Source organism: Spermophilus citellus, assembly GCF_964194105.1.
Source record: "Spermophilus citellus genome assembly, chromosome: 1".
In the NCBI taxonomy this organism is placed as follows: Eukaryota; Metazoa; Chordata; class Mammalia; order Rodentia; family Sciuridae; genus Spermophilus; species Spermophilus citellus.
In genome coordinates, this window is record NC_138182.1 from 143,267,086 (window position 1) to 143,285,391 (window position 18,306).

Below are 18,306 nucleotides of genomic sequence, written 5' to 3' on the forward strand. Positions count from 1 at the left end.
AACATTAAACAGAGACATGAGATGGGAGGGAAAGGGAGAGAAAAGGGAAATTGCATGGAAATGAAGGGAGACCCTCATTGCTATACAAAATTACATATAAGAGGTTGTGAGGGGAATGGGAAAATAAACAAGGAGAGAAATGAATTACAGTAGATGGGGTAGAGAGAGAAGATGGGAGGGAAGGGGAGGGGGGATAGTAGGGGATAGGAAAGGTAGCAGAATACAGCAGTTACTAATAGGGCATTATGTAAAATTGTGGATGTGTAACCGACGTGATTCTGCAATCTGCATTTGGGGTAAAATTGGGGGTTCATAACCCACTTCAATCTAATGTATGAAATATGATATGTCAAGGAGTGGTGCTTTCTTTACAAGTTTTCTTCAGTTACTAGAATAGTTCTGCTACATTATAGGTCCTCAAAAATTTAGTTTCTAAAGGAATAATAGAATAGACCTTCTATTAGACAGTAAGCTTCTTCAAAAAGGTTGTATCTTACTTCCATCTTCAAGAATATTTTGTAAGGCATCTGCAAAGTGGCTTTTAATTTTTTTGCCAAATGATTAATCAGAATAATAAATGATAAAAATAAATATTTTGTCAGATATAAAGAACTACTTACCTGTTCTATTGCACTCTTTAATTTGTTCATGTGGCTTTCAAAGAGAGGAAAATGTGAAAAAAAGAATTCATTAAATTTGTTATTTTCATCTTCATCTTTGGATAACGAAAAGATTACCCCAATTGCAATCTTCTTTTTCCTCACAATTCCTGGGTTAGGGCCACAGCTTTCATCTGATAGATTAAAGCTTTCTTCTATAGACCTTAAAAATAAATTTTTGTATTTAAAAAAGTAATTAAATTTGCAACTCAATCTTCTTGATAATTAAATGCAGGCAAATTAAAGATCTTCTGAAATTTTTATCAAATAAATCTAAAATTTCATATAAATTTTATGTCTCTTGAGAAATACATTGGCTATCCTTTCATGCTTACGTTTTGATAAGAAGTTTTACTATAGTTTCAGGCTGGAAATATTTTTGTCCAATTAGATGTCCCTAAAGAAGCACATGATCCAATTCATAATTAAGCTAAATATCTGAATTTTAAGGAATTTATGAGAGTCTGGTATAAACTATTTGCTATTCTAGGATCTACTGGTGCTCCTTTCAATTTCAGAAGCAAAATCAAAGAAGATAGAATAAAAAGAGCGAGTAAATGAGGAAGCAAGAAGTTTCATTATCTGCAGCTGTACTTAACATAGATCAAAAAAAGATCTTTAGAGAATGAATAACTTGCCAAAATAGAAATATGAAAAACTGAAATATCAAAACATACAGTACATGAATCAAAGAGCTAAACATAAAACTCTCAGAAAAAAACACAAAAGATATCGGTTTCTTGACACTGGATTTGGCAATAGTTTCTTGGATGTAACACAAAAAGCACGGGCAACAAAAGAAAAAAATTGCTAAACTGAACTACATAATACTAAAACTTGTGCATAAAAGGATATTATTAGCAGAATGAAATACTGATGAAATATAACATAAATATAATAAAAATATAAATTCTCCACTCTTGGAAATCATATATTTATCAAGGGATTAATATCCAAAACATATAAAGAACTCTTACAACTCAATGACAAAACAAACAAATCTGATTTTAAAATGACAAAGGAGTTTAAGAGACACTTCTCCAAAAAAGATATACAAATGGCCCACAGGCACTTGAAAAGATGCTCAATATCACTAATCAATAGGGAAATGCAAATCAAAATTACAATGAAAAACCACTTTGCATCCATTATTAGCAAGTCTATTTTAAAAAAAAAGGTGGGGGGAGAGGCTGGAGTGTAGCTTAATGGTAGAGCACCTGGCTAGCATGTGCAAAGACCTTGATCTGATTACCAAACTCCAAAAACAAAAACAAAACAGAAATGTGTCAGGTGAGAACATGGAAATATTAGAACCTGTCTATATTGCTGGTAGAGATGTAAAATAGTGAAGCCACAGTAATAAACAGTGTGGCAGTTATTCAAAAGTTAAAAATAGAATTACCATTTGACCCAGCAATTCCAATTCTGAGTATATACCCAAAGAACTGAAGACAAAGACTGAAACATATATTTTTGTATATCATATTCAGAGCTGCACTATTGACAACAGGCCAAAGCAACCTAAGTGTCCATTGACAGATAACAGATAAACAAAATGTACTTCCATTAAATGTTAGTTAGCCATAAAAATGAATAAGTTTCTGATATATGACACAACATGGATCAACCCTGAAGACATTTTTACTAAGTGAAATAAGGCAGACATAAAAGGACAGGTACCATATGATTGTACTTATATTAGGTACAAAAAGTAGCCAAATCCATGTAGACAGAAAATAGAAGAGTGCTTGCAAGGGGCAGAGGAGGGAGGATTGAGGAGTTATTGAGTTTCAATTTGAAAAGATGGAGAAGTTTAAGAATTAGATAGTGATGATGGTGTAAATGTACTTAATGCCACTGAATTGTATATCTAAAATCATTAAAACAGAATATTGTTTTCATAACTTACCATAATAAAAAAAGATACAATTTTTTAAAGTTTTTAGTTCCAGACTTAAAATATATAAAATACAAGTCCAGGTTCCAAAAACCCTTTAAATATTATTCAGTCTTGTTCAAATTTCAACTTACCATCTAGGAAATACCCCATTTTCCAAACTTGTTGTTTGGCTGCGTCGCCAACGTCTCTGGTAGCTGCTGGCACAACTTCGTGTAAGTGAGGAGTTTGGGGAGGGAAATGGGGTGATAAGCAAGCTGCTGAGAGATGCTGTTAAGCCAGAAGAACAAGTACAAAGTATAAGTCAAGAATAACTAAACATAATGTCAAATTTCTTTTTAACAAATTTAAGAGAAGAATGATTCAATTTTTCATTTTGCCTTAATAGTCTCTCCTCTAAACTTTCCACTGAAATTCATGGTGACAAATTTTGTACGTACTAGATTGAGTCTAAGACAGTCCCCTTTTGGCATCCCTGCCCCACCCCCTACAGAAGAAAATGCCACCTGTCCCCTAACTTTGCTGAACCTTTTAAGTACGTAAAGGAAATCTGATGTTGTTTCAAACAATGCAACAGATGGTTTTCAAGAACAAAAGCTTTATTTTGAAAGTTAAGTGCCTGGCATTTATAGAGGTAATTTAAGAGCACTCATGTATCACTTGTGAATGGATAGGTTTGAGTAAGAGTCATGATTATACCTACTATGCTACAAAAAACAGCTGACCCTACAGATTAGTCTCTGGAGCATTTTAAGATGACAGCACATTCCAGTAGACCCTACTCTAGTTATAACTGTTGCAATCTCAACTGTAGAGCTAATTCCTTTCCCAAATCCCTTCTCTGAAATATTCTAAGACCAGTTTCTTGCCTGAGAAATTGAGAGCTATAATCCTCTACTTTTCCTTGGACTAGAGATCTTCTCCTTCTCCCAAGTAGATCTAAGGTATGCCAATAAGGGTTTATTTTGTTTGGCAATATTTTAGATTTCCATCTTCATTATTATAATCACATACTGAAAATTGGTAATCAAACATAAAACATGGAAGTATTAACGTCTTCTATAAAAAGGTACACGCCAGATGATAAGTTATTATACCTAAAATACCTTTTTCTATGCCTTTTGCCTGGCTATTTATTTCTCCAGATATAACTCAAGCATTATATCTCTGAAAAGCACTGCTGGCATCCTGCCCCTTACCCAGGCTAACAGAAGTATCCATTCATTGAACTTCTTTGCACAGGTCTATCACTTAACACACCATACAATGAATTAATGACAGAAGACTTTCCTGTTTTTCCAGTAGACTCTGCACTTCTATGCTCCTTAAGAGCAGATTCTGGGCTTTGCCTCCTGCTACTTCCCAATATCCAGCATGTTTTACTAAATGTCTGCTAGACAATACAGATTTTGGAAAAGTTCCATACTTTAAAGAAAAATGTATAACACTGGTTCTTAATGCCTAAGCTTTTCTGGGCAAAAGACAATCTAAAAATTTAAACTCCAGTTAGCAGCAAGCAGATATATACTACTGTGCAGTTTTTGGTTTTTTTGTTTTGTTTTCTATTATGGTTTCTAAGTATTCTCCTGAGCAATATTTTTCTTTCTTGTAGTAGCTAAGCCATTTTCTACCAGGCACACTTAACCATAAACATGAAAAAGGTTGAATTTAAGAGGTATCTCTTTGCTCTTGCCACAATCCTCTTGTATGTCAAGTATCAATATGAACAACTGTACACACAGAATTAGATGATAAAAACAGGGATTAAAAAAAATCAATGCCAGCTAACAGCAATCTCATAAAAAATGAAATTAGTACATGAACCTGACATTACCAGAGCGTGCTATGCCACTGTCTCTGTCCTCATTTAGCTCTCTTCCAGGCATGTCCATTGGGTTACTATGAACTGCAAATCAAGACAAAATTGTCAGTTATAGAATATATTCTTACTCAGGTGGATGTTGCTCCTTTTAAACAGCAAACTAAATCATGCTCATCTCATTGCATTCCTTTATTTTTTCAGTAGCATGGCACCAACCCAACACCAAGAGCCATTACTCAGTTGAACAAGCTTTGAGATCTGTAAGATTTGACACTGAATAATCTATGATATAATAATATCTAAAGAAGTTAGGGGTAACTAAAATCAATACTTTAGAAGCATATTCAGTAACATAGAGAGATATTCACAATATACTACTATATGAAAAAAAGCAAAGTACAGGACAGTATGAATGCTGATTGCTGTGTCTCAGTGATTAGTATCTCATGGTATATTTCACTAATTCTGACTATATCAACGTTTAAATAGACACATAACAAAAATAAAAATTTTTATAATAAAAAAGTTTGAGGAATTTGTTTGAATGTATACCAATTTTGTTTATAAAAGGTGGGGGTCTAGGGCTGCAGCTCAGTTGTAGAGTGCCTACCTACACGGGTAAATTCCTGGGTTCAACTGCTAGCACCATAAACACAAAAAAGTGACTATGTTTAACTGACAAGATGGTTAATGCACATTTTTTGGCCTATTTTTCATATTTTTAAAATTTTCTATGATAAAGATGTACTGTTCACATCTAATATTTACAGGAAAAAGAAACAGTGATTTAAACTCGGTGCGGTGGCACACTCCTGTAATCCCAGCAGCTCAGAAGGCTGAGGCAGGAGGATTGTGAATTCAAAGCTAGCCTCAGCAATTTATCGAGTTGCTAAACAACTCAGTGAGACCCTGTCTCTAATAAAATACAAAATAGGGCTAGGGATGTGGCTTAGTGGTCGAGTGTCCCTGAGTTCAACCCCTGGCACCTCCCTTCCCCCCCACAAAAGAAAAAAGAAATAGTAATTTAAAAAGAAGGGCTAAATGAATACCACTGAGAACAATAACCAATAAATGTGCTCCATTCTAATAATTTCTACCAGAAGGTTACAATGCCAGGTCACTGTGTGTGAAATGTGTGAAAATATGGAATAGGACTAGATTCCTATAAATATAAAATCATGACCACACACACCATAATGATCAATTTAATGATACAAATGACTATACTCAGATATTCCTTTAATAGAGCATTATAATGGTGCTTGTTCATCTAAATCTTAGCTCCAAGAAACATTGCTTTTATGGAAAAATGTAGATCAGAAATTTCACAATAATAATCAGAGGATACTTTTCTGCAATTGGTGAACTACCATACAAAAGCTACTTAGCCATGGAAACAAGACAGTGTCAAATTTAAAATTCTAAGTCGCAATAAAAGAAATAATGTTCATACTCAATTTTGTTTAGGATTCTTAAGTGAAAACCATTATGACATAATGGGAAAAGAAATAACAAACTGAAATTTCATAAAAATATAATTGTATTGATAATTTTGTGGAACCTTTAGGAACATATTCAGTAGAAAGTAATTAAGCTCTTATAGTTCATAAGTAATGGTTTCTTAACCACAACCTTCCCAATTGCATTCACCTACCCTCTTGTTTCCACAGCTTAACTACAGATTCTAGCCTCTAGGGCACAACAACTAGTCTACCCACACAGCACATGGCAAACCTGCAAAGAAAGAGGCGCTCCTGATCAGGCGGAGCGGACCCTGCTCAGAGAATGCCCGCCTGGGGCTGCAGAACTGTGAAAGACCTACATGGCAAAAATGTAAAATACACATGAAAGAGGGCTGTTAGAGAAGCCACAATGCGTCATGGGAAAACGGTAAGGTAAGGTAAGGTAGCACAAAAGCAGACTAACAGATATGGATGGAAACTTTTAACTTAAATAAGAATTCAAGTTGTCTTCCCTTTTCAGAAAAAGGATGGTCTTCCTCTGAGTCATAGTTTATGTTAACAATTTCTTGCCTATTTCCTAATAAGCCCATACATAATAACAGAAATATGTTTCTGCTTTCTAATGTAAAACAGTTTGTAAAGATTCAAAAAAGGACAATAATGTTATCTACATTTGCCAAATAAAATTTATTTTAAAAGTCAGTTTTATGATTACAGTATTCACCTGCAACTATAAAAAGAATAACATCTTACTGCATTTAGCACAAGAACAGAAAGGGGTCTTATTGACAGTCACATTTTTTGCATACTCTATGATCTCCTCCCTAGGTTTAGATACATATTGCATTCTTCCTAGAAAATATCTTTCCCCAGCTATCTGGCTAAATATGAGCTTAGGTCTCATGTCCTCAAGGAAGACCTCCATGACTCTCCAGGATTGAGTGAGGCGCTTCTCAAAATGTTCATTACATTCTGCTCTTGGTCTTGTCTAAGAATTCACTACAGAATATTACAATTATTGTATTACTTTTCTGACCCCCACTAACTGTAAGTTCATTGAGGCAGAAACTAATTCCCCTATGGCCTAGCAGAGTGCTTCACTTATTATGGATGCTCAACAAGCACTTGACTGACTGACTGATTAGAAATTTAAAGAAAATAAACAATAGCACAAGGACCAACTTTCCTTGAGTTCCAATTAAGAATGTGCAAGTATAAGCCATTATAATTTAAAACCTGTTCTTTGTTAAGTGGATTTTCTGTTCTACATTAGAAAAGAAAGAATGAGTATATGTAATCTCAATAGTGTAATTTTCTGTTATAAGTGACAATAGATTTGTACTATTAAAAGGAGTAGCTTTTAATAAGCCCCTTGAGCTTTTAATAGTGTCAAAATTATAAAGAAAAAAGACATGTTATTTCTTTGTTACAGTTCTACTTTATTAAAATGAATTAAGAAAAACTAGATGCTTAATATAGTTGCTCATCTGAAAAAAACATGACTTATAAAAATATTTACTGAGCAGAAAGTTAACAATGCTCAAGTTGGAAGAAAAATGTGTTTTCTACTAATACATATAACTATTAAATGTTTATTAAAACTAATTATAAACAAAAGTTCTTACTAAACACGGAAAGAGAGAAATATTCATACTAGCTTAATTGACATCCACTCCCTGAGCTACTATAGTTCTTTATGCAAGGAAAATAGTAATAAGCAGCAGTTTAGTTGTACTTTCTAGGCCAAACGACCAGAAATTTCAGAAATAGCTTGTCATTTTAAAATGTTGAGCTTACATAATAACAACAATTAGCTAATCACATTACTAAATAAGTTGTTAAGCCTAATAAATCTTTAAAAAAAATCAAATTTGGATGTCTGCTCATGTGAATTACAGATCACAAAAAAGAGAACCATTTTAAAATGACTTGTGGTTAGGAATGAGAGAAGAGATAATATCAGTCTTTCCTGGCTATGAAATATTTAAGAACACTTATATGGGCTTTCTGTATCAATGAAAGCCGAATTTAAAAACAAAAAACAGTGAAGACAAATTATATCTTCAGCAGTTCTTTCAAGTACAAAATAAATATTACATCCTAACATAATAAATTTGTTTTCCAAATATTACAAATGTTATGTAATATGTGCAATTTAAATGCATTTTCCGTGTATGGTATTTGAAATTTTTTAGTTTTATAATAGATTTACATGATGATTAAGAAATAGGTTCAAACACCTGTTACACTGTTAACATTTTTTAAACTTATAAAATCAAATAAACCATTTACCTATATTTCCAAGTAGTCCATTAATAACTGTGTTATTATCAGCTTTTAAAGTATTGTTGTCTTGATTGATGAATTCAAGACTATCTTGCAACCTATAGAGGGGGAGAAATATATAAATAAATTCCAAATTCATTTTATGTTTTAATGGAAATTCTGTATACATCCTAATGAAATTTTATGAGCAAAAAACTCTTTAAGGATGTTTACATATTGGTACTATAAACTATATATGATAACCAAGTAATCATTTAAATGAGGGGTTGGCAAACTATATACAGCTTGAGGGTGAAACCAGCCTGCTATTCTTTTCTATGAATAAACTTTTATGGAAACATAGTCATGCTCATTTATTTATATATTGTTTATGGTTGTTTTAATGCTGCAAAGTAGGGGTGAAAAAGTACAACACACTGTGTGGTTCACAAAGTCAAAAATATTTAGTATTTGGCCCTTTTATAAAGGAAAGTTGTGACTCTGGTTTACATTACCAACAAGGTTTTCTTTTCTTTTCAAATATTTTTTAAGTAGTCAATGGAGCTTTATTTTACTTAGTTACATGCAGTGCTGAAAATCGAACCCAGTGCCTCACATATGCCAGGCAAGAGCTCTACCACTGAGCTATAACCCCAGTCCACCAATAAGGTTTCCCCTCACATTGTTTCCTTTTTGTGTATGTGTGTGGGTGTGTAGTGCTGGGGATTGAATCCAGGGCCTTGTGCCCCCAAAGCAGGCACTCTACCAACTGAGCTATGTCCCCAGCCTCCCTCACATGTTGGATATGAAAATATTTTCTCAATATGGGGGGAAGTGAGGGAGGAAGAGGAGCAGCAGCTGCAACCAAACAAAACACATCTTTAGTCTACACATTTAAAACAGCTTATATTACTTCTTTCAGTATATCTGTCAGAATAACAAAAATAAAATTACTTTATGCTGTTAGTGCAAATTACACTTTCAATAAACTTCAATAATTATTACAATAACTTAGAAAAGATGAAACTGAGGTGATTACAACTAAAATCAATGACCTCTAATTTCGACTTCACAATTAAACTAAAAAAAATCAGCATTTTTCACATCAAGTTTTTTTAAGTGTTTACAATATTTTTAAGAATATTTCCCTTTGTTTCCTGGAAAAAAAAGTTTTACAAGAGCTGCTACAGAAATGTAGAAATTTTTCAAAAATTTTTTCAGTTGTAGATGGACACAATACCTTTATTTTACTTATTTTTTAAAAGTTTCTTTCTTTATTTATATCTGACAGCAGAATGCATTACAATTCTTATTACACATACAAAGCAAAATTTTTCATATCTCTGGTTTTATTCACACCAATTCGTGTCTTCATACCTGTACTTTGGATAATAATGAACACCACATTTCACCATGATTAAAAATCCCATGCTCCCTCCCTTCCATTCCAACCCCTCTGCCCTATCTAGAGTTCCTCTATTCCTCCCATACTCCCCCTCCCTATCCCACTATGAATCAGCCTCCTCATATCAAAGAAAACATTCAGCATTTGTTTTCTGGGGGGTATTAGCTAACTTCACTTAGCATTATCTTCTCTAACTCCATCCAACTCTTAGCAAATATAAAAAAGTAAAGATTCTACCCTGCATTCTGTCTGATCATAATGGAATAAAATTAAAAATCAATGATAAAATAAAAAAAAATAAAATCTACTCCAACACCTGGAGACTAAATAATAGGCTACTGAATGAAAAATGGGTTACAGAAGACAGTAAGGAGGAGATTAAAAAATTTTTAGAAGTGAATGAGAACACAGATACAACAATCGAAATCTCTAGGACACTATGAAAGCAGTTCTAGGAGGTAAGTTCATTGCATGGAGTTCATACCTTAAAAGAAGAAAAAGTCAACAAATAAATGACTTAACACTAAATCTCAAAGCCCTAGAAAAAAAGAACAAATCAACACCAAAAGCAGCAGAAGACAGGAAATAATTTAAATCAGAGATGAAATTGAAACAAAAGAAACAATTGAAAAAACTGACTGAACAAAAAGTTGGTTCTTTAAAAAAATAAATAAAATTGACAGACCCTTAGCCATGCTAATGAAGAGGAAAGAGAAAACTCAAATCACTAACATACATGATGAAAAAGGAACTATCACAACAGACACTACAGAAATATAGAAGATAATTTAAAATTATTTTGAAAATTTGTACTCCAATAAAATAGAAAATATGGAAGATATCGACAAATTTCTAGAGCCATATAATTTGCCCAAATTGAATCAGGATGATACACACAATATAAACAGATCAATTTCAAGTGACAAAATAGCAGATGCCATCAAAAGTCTACCAACAAAGAAAAGCCCAGGATCAGATGGATACACAGCTGAGTTATTTGTTTATTTTTATGTGGTGCCAGGGATTGAACCCAGTGCCTCACGCATGCTAGGCAAGCATTCTACCACTGAGCCACAACCCCAGCCCTAGAAATATACAGCATTTTAAAGTCATAAACAACTAATGAAAGTTCAAGAGAATTTCTCTAGAATAGTTTCCTTGTTGTCTTCTTTTCACCTCAGGTTTTTCCTGGGTTTCCACCTAACCAATGAGCTCTGTTCTGATTTGGACCCACAGAATTCTTCTCTTGGGGTCCATTAGCACCTAAGTCCAACCCTCTTAGTTCATTTGTTAAATTCTGATATATGGTCCATTATCCTAACACTAGGCTTACTGTTGTTTCAGCTTCACTATTCTAATCTTGGCATTCATAGCTTATCATACCCCCTGCAGCTCTCATTATGTATTATATATACTATATACGATACTGACATGGCTGACCTAGGCCAATCTTGTCAGTGGATTTTATTCTGCAAGGAATGTGAAAACTGAAGAACACAACCTTACAAATACTAACTTTGTTCAGAACTGCAAAACTAAAAATCAGCAGGTTAACATAAGATGAAAATGCACTCAACATTTTGCTTCCAGATAACCATCAAATAAATTATAGAAACAGAAACAACATCTCCTGTTTTTTGATTAAACTCAAATGATGCAATCTGGTCTCCATAAACCTTCAAACTTGGAGAAGACAAAAAAAATCTGAAGTTGTACTATAATCCAAAAAGCAATTCTTTTTTTCATATCCACTTATCATAACTAAAACTTTTCTCTCTACATCCATAAGAACTTACGTATTGAGACTTCCACATATACTGCTGCCAGTCCGTGCAGTAAAAACTTTGCTGAGCATGAGCTGTGGAGGGGAACTATAAAGAAACACAGAAGTTCAGACAATTCTTTAATTTATTGTAAATAAAAATTTGTGAGTCATCCAGATTTTGTAGCATAATAACAAGAGCCATGAAGTAGCATTAAAACTACAGAACATCATAAATCATGTAGCATGCTCAATATGAGTGGAAAATCAAATTAAATTCTGTCATCTTCAAAAAACAAAATTGAATTCACTTTAAAAAATTCAGAAAACCCCTCACCGGATCTGATGAATTTTTAAGGTGGATCCTTTGTAGCTCATTGCTACTGAGCCAAACATCATCTCTCCAAGCATATTGGCATCAGAAGAGCACCTTGAACCCTGAACAATAACCAAAACATTAGTAAAATTGCAAAATTTAAAACCCCTATGATTGTTTCAAATATTGATTTTTATTTTAAAAATTTCTTTTGTTATATTATTCTACATTTGAAGGTTTTAATTCTTTTTTGTGTACACTGTCTTTGTGTACAATGTCTCATACACCTAACCATTTTGTTAACACAATAATTTAACTCATTCCCCTTAAAAGCTGTGCCATAACTGAGCATGGTGGCACACACCTGAAATCCTAGCTACTTGGGAGGCTAAGAGTAGGAGGATCACAAGTCCAAGGCCAGTCTGGACAACTTAGTGAGGCCCTGTCTTAAATAAAAAATAAAAAGAAATGGGGATGTAGCTCAACAGTAGAGCACCTGAGTTCAATTCCTGGTACCACCAAATGAAAACACGGCAGTTTAGACCAGTTCCTTTTCTTATGAATATTTAGGTCACTTTCAGGATTTTGCTACTACAAATAATGCTCAAAATCAACATTCTTGACCATGTATTAAATATATGCAACATTTCTCCTCTAGGAGAGATAACAAGTATAATTCACTGAATAGATAGAATAGTTCTACTTCTATTGTGTAAAAGAAGTATCTACATATGAGGTAATTTATATACAGTTTGTATTAAAAAAAAAAAGACTTGTGATCTTCAGATTCAATGTAACTCAAATCCTAATGGCATTTTTTACAAAAATAGGAAAACATCCTAAAATTCATATGACCATGAATAGTCATGAGTAGCCTAATAACCTAGAGAAAAAAAGAACAAAACCGGAGGCAACATACTCCAGATTTCAAAATATATTTCAAAGCCATATAATCAAAAAATAGTATGGTACTGTCATTAAAAATAGACATCAAAACAACGAAACAAAATACAGAATCCAGATATGAATTTGTACCTATAGCATTAACTAAAGTTTAATAAGGTTGCTAAGAATATGCAAAAGGGAAAAGATAGTCTCTTCAACAATTGCTACTAGGAAAACTGGATATTCATATGCAAAACAATAAAACTGGGCCCTTATGCTATATGCAAAAATCAGCTCTAACTAGAATAAAGTTTCATGACATTAGTCTAGGCAATGATTTCACAGATATGATGGTAAAATCACAGGCAACAAAAGCAATAACAGACAAATGGAACCACATCAAACTAAAAAGCTTCTTCACAGCAAAGGAACAAGAGGATACGAAGTCAACCATGGAATGGGAGAAAATATTTATACATCATATATCTGATGAGAGGTCACTCTCCAAAATATACACGGAACTCCTACAACACTACAGTAAAAATGAGTAAACTAATTTTTGAAAGGGCTTAGGACTTGAATAGACATTTTTTTCGAAAAAGCATACAAATGGTCACCAGTTACATTTTAAAATACACAACATTGGGCTGGGGTTGTAGAGCACTTGATTAGCATGGTAGAGCACTTGATTAGCATGTGTGAGGCACTGGGTTCAATCCTCAGCATCACATAAAAAACCTAGAATTATATCATTTCAAATAATTAAAAAGTCCAAGATTTTATTTTGATACTACTAAATATAAAACAGTTATGATTCATGCAAACTTGGATGACATGAATAAATTCACATCAAGTGACATTTGCTTAGCATTAAACTGAGCGCTGCTCTTAAATAGAAAGTAGTTAAGTTTACAGAGAAGTTGCTATATAGTTACTGATTTGTTAAATTCTATATTTTAAAAGAAGAATCATGTTACTTTTGAAAAATAAAAACATACATTTCTGGTTGTATATATCTCCAATGATACTGTAATTTTATACCATGAACTGCATTATTTTACATTTATCTTCATACTTCAATAAAGAAAAGATACATAAAATAAATTATTCTGGTAGACCAAAAAATAAAATTTAAGAAAAAGAAAATATCCATAGTTCTCTATACTTTTCCTATCCTAAGATTTTTCAAAGTTCATAAAAATATTTAATTATTACATCTACAACATAAAATGCTCCAGGAAAATAACTATTACATCTCAGGTCTCTAAGATGGTGCTCTAAACATATTGTAAATCAGTAAGTAAATAAATAAAATCAGTGATCTTACCTGGTACTTAGGACACTGGTCTTTTACATCAGAAGATAAAGTGATAGAACTATCCAAAGAGGAAGAACTATCTCCTCCAGGCTTGAGTTGGCAGCATTTCCCAAAGACTTTAACTTGGGCATCACTGCAGAGTTTCTGAAATACAATTGATATTCCAATTCATATTCTAATAGATTTTTTCACCATATACTGTCAGAAGCCACTCTGGACAGGAGCTATGTATGCAGCGAGCCAGCCATGGGCTGTGTGTGGGTTGTGAACTATGAGCACTGAGTACACATAGTGGATTGGACTGGCGTCGCCTCTCTGTTTGGGCTGGCAATGTATGTGTTTTTTTCACTCGTTCTGCCTATGATCCCCACACAGCACACGGGATAGGCATGGCCTTCCAAGATGTTAGTCAATCTGCTGATAGCAAGACAATACGAAGCTAGATTCAACCCATGAAACCTGACCCCTTGCCTCATCTGAATGGCTTCTCCCCAATAAAAAGGTTCAGAATGTGTTCCTTTCTTTCTTTCTTGTGGAAGCTGGGTCAGAGAAGCCATCACAGAACCCAAAGAAAAAGGTATTTCTCTGTCTGTCATTATTTCGTGCCAGCCCACTTCACCTGAAGTGACTCTTATTGGTTTACTCATGTGCTGCAATAATATACAATACAAATTTAATCACAGCACAAAAACCTTTGTAAAAACCAAGGATGAAATAACTAAAAATAATATAATCTTAATATAAACTCTATTTTTAATTTGCTATGTTTTCTTCAGTATTACTTGCTATTCTTTGATACACAGATATAACATTTGAGGAGTTTTATTGTACTTTTCTCACTGACATTACTAAATCACAAGAATTTTTCTATATTATAATGGTCTAAACAAAATTTATTTACAGTGACTTAATAATATACAGTGGCAGTTTTAAAATCATTTGGTCTTAAACCCCTTTTGTTCTTATAAATTACTGAGAATCCCAAAGGCTTTTGTTCACTGGAGTTATAGCTATTAATGTTTTCCTATATTAGAAGTCAAAATCGAGAAATTTTAAAGTATTTATTAACTCAATTAAATATAACAACAAACCTATTACAAGTTAATACAAATAACATTGTTTTGAAAAGGTAACTATATATACATGCTGGAGAGAAATGTAGGAATGGGAGGAGAAATGCAAATGAGTTATTTTACCTTATTACATACATGTATGTAGTATATATATATATGCTTAATCTTTTGAAATGAGAATGTATTCAGGCAATGAACTTATAAATTTATCATATCCCATCCCAAATGGGTTCTACAGCTTTCACTATTCACAACTACCAAAGCTGCAATCTACCAATGTTTGTAATACATACATTGTATATAATAATAATAGTACTTCAATGTTTTATTGGTCACCAGTATACTCATTCTTCAAAGTGAGAGGTCTCAATAGGCTTTAAGAAGAAGCAAATAAGATCGGCATGGAGGCACATGCCTGTAATCTCACAGCAACTAGTAAGGCTGAGGCAGGAGAAATCATAAGTTTGAGGACAGCCTCAGATACTTAGCGAGGCCCTGAGCAACTCAGTGAGACTCTATCTCTAAGCCCTGGGGAGAGGGCTCAGTTGTAAGCCCTCTTGGTTCAATCCCCAGTACTTAAAAAAAAAAAAAAAAGTAGTGGTAGTAGCAGCCACAATTTGACTGAAATCACACTTTTTGAAGACTATTTTACATTTACCATCATCATCAAAGGCATTTCAAAGAGGACATTTAATAATCCCTAAATCATCTCTAACCAAATGCTTACGGGAAAAAAAGAAGGGCTTTTGAACTAGAAGTTAATAAAACTAGATTTATGGGCAGTTTACTTGATTTCTCTAAAACTTCATTTGCTATCTGTTTAATGGGAAGAAAAGCCCTACCTAATGACACTTAAGGGAATATGTATGTACACACACACACACACATACATGTACACATACATACTACACACATTATAATAAAATAAGTATAATACCTTAAGAGATCTTGTACATGCTAACTGATGTACAGTTGAAACTAGAGAAAAGTTAAACCAGGGAACTAACATAAACTAATGGACCTCCACTATGTATTTCCATTTATAATAAACACTAAAAATATTAGTATTTTTAGTATAAGTACCCTTGGCCTCATCTTAGAAACACTACTTATTGATCAATAAGCTTTTATGTACATTTTCTCTACCATGAAAGGTAACTCTTTTGCATATAAAAACCATGAAGTCCAAAGATGTTAAATAACTTCACCAAGTTTATAAGTGCTACTAATACTAAGTCTTATATCTAAAACCCAGTCAGCTTGACTTTTTTTACTATTGCAAGCCACTCTTTCATCAGTCAACAAAAGTACTGTACTATGTATACCAAGGCTTAGAGAACACAGGAATTAACAATCTAACACGAAAAAAAGACATTTAAATAATTATGCAAATATGTGTAATTTTATGTATAATAAAACAAATGACAGCAAAAGCTAATTCACATTAGCATTTACTGAGTCAGACTACTATTCTGTTTTTACCTAAATTACTCTTTGAATAAAATTAAATAAATCTCTTAATAAAATTTAATGCATACGCAAATAAAATTTAGTAAAAATATGTTTTTTTTAGGGGGAAAAGATATCAGAGACTGAACCCAGGGTGCTTAACCACTGAGACACATCCCTGCCCCGCTTCCCTTTTAAAATATTAAATATCAGTACCACATAAAAACAAAGACCTTCTACACCTAAAAAATAAATAAATATTTTTTAAAAATATATATTTTATTTTGAGATAGGATCTAATTTCCTTAGGGCCTGGCTAAATTGCTCAGGCTGTTTTTGAACTTGCAATCCTCCTGCCTCAGCCTCCTGAGTTGCTGGGATTACAGGTGTGAGCCACTGTTCCTGGCTCTCCCTTACATTCTTAAACCATAGCTCTTTTGAACCACATGGCAACAACTACAGGAGCAGATGGTCCTCTAAGGAGTAAACAATGCACAATCAGCAACCCAGACTAGGAACAGTTCTGTAATGAGAAGAAATTATAGGAAAAGGGGTTTAATTTTCTTTACAATTTTACTTTCATTCCTAAGAAAAGTGATTACATATTTTATATCAAGCAATGCCCTCTTAAGAAATATTTATTATAAACATTATTAAAAAGTGAGTCTTTATATAACTGCCCTATAATTTTAGTAGCCATTTGTACAATTTCAATCAGAAACAAGTAGCAAGTCTAGTACAAAAAAACCTTTTTTCTGAATCAAACAAGAATAAGTTGCCATCTTGATGTGCCATCAGCTCTAAATAATGCACATTTCCTCAAATCAAGGACGTTACTCTCTACATTTCTAAAATACCACAAAAAAAAAATCAGGAAATCTTATTTGATACATTATAATCATCTAATCCTCAAGCTCCACTAAAATCGGCCAGTTGTCCAACTAGTATCCCATAGTGGGAAAGGACCCAGATCATATTCTTATATTTAAATGTTTATTATCTCTTTTTATACTCTAATTCAAGGTGGAAAAAATTCCTCAGTCTCCTTTCTGACTTTAATGACCTTGACACTTTGAAGATTTCAGGGCAGTTATTTTGCACTCAATTTGTCTCATGTTTCTTATGATAAAGATTCAGGTTATGCATACTGAGGTGGAATATCACAAAAAGTGACAGTGTCCTCACTGAGTCTTATCACACAGCTTATGATTTCAATTTGTCCCATTAAGTGATTATATTCTTTTTAAATTTTTTTTAGTTATACATGGATATAATATCTTTATTTATTTTTACATAGTACTGAGGATTGAACCCAGTGCCTCACATGTGTGAGGCAAGTACTCTGCCACTGAGCCACAACCCCAGCCCTGATTATATTCTTAATACTAATGATCACTTTATTTAAGTGCCATCTACCAAGCATCTTCACTATGACAAAATTATTTTCTCCTTGTAATTAGTATTTTGGTAAATGAAGATTCTGAAACTATATAAATTCTCTGTTCCTCAATGAACTTTCAATTTATTCACTGATGTAAGTATACAGTCATGTGTACATTCAATGAGTTTTATTCTACTACTATTATTATTGGTTTTATAATAAAGTCTTCCTCAATTTGGTCAATGAGAGTCTCTTCAAAGTGAATTCCAGGTACTTTTCGGTTTTTTTTTTTTGGTGGATTTGTTTTGTTTTGTTTTTTCCCCCTGGTACCAGGGATTGACTCTAAGGACGCTTAACCACTGAGTAACATTTCTAGTCCTTTTTATTTTGATTTAATTTTCTGAATTCTGAGGCAGGGTTTCACTAGATTGCTTATAAGCTTGCTAAATTGCTGGGATTGGCTTTGAACCTGTGATCCTCCTGTCTCAAGCCTCCCAAACCGCTGGGATTACAGGTAAGTGCCACCACACCTGCCTCCATGTGTTTCCGATATGTTCCCATCACTTTTGGCACTTGCAGCACAGAAAGTTTCAGGCTTACCTTTACCTTTT

At 33.3% G+C, this 18,306-nt stretch overlaps 1 protein-coding gene across 1 annotated transcript in view; it reads right to left on the bottom strand.

The window, feature by feature from the left end:
* The window catches only part of FNIP1 (folliculin interacting protein 1), a 100,232-nt gene that overhangs the window by 29,375 nt on the left and 52,551 nt on the right, over positions 1–18,306 (bottom strand). Inside the window, exons 3-10 of the mRNA XM_081298089.1 lie at positions 13,802–13,936; positions 11,611–11,711; positions 11,308–11,382; positions 8,134–8,225; positions 6,113–6,196; positions 4,391–4,462; positions 2,691–2,826; positions 621–822 (exon numbers count right to left, since the gene is read on the bottom strand). Coding sequence (XP_081154215.1) covers positions 621–822; positions 2,691–2,826; positions 4,391–4,462; positions 6,113–6,196; positions 8,134–8,225; positions 11,308–11,382; positions 11,611–11,711; positions 13,802–13,936 — 897 coding nt within the window. The remainder of the gene's footprint in view (positions 1–620; positions 823–2,690; positions 2,827–4,390; positions 4,463–6,112; positions 6,197–8,133; positions 8,226–11,307; positions 11,383–11,610; positions 11,712–13,801; positions 13,937–18,306) is intronic.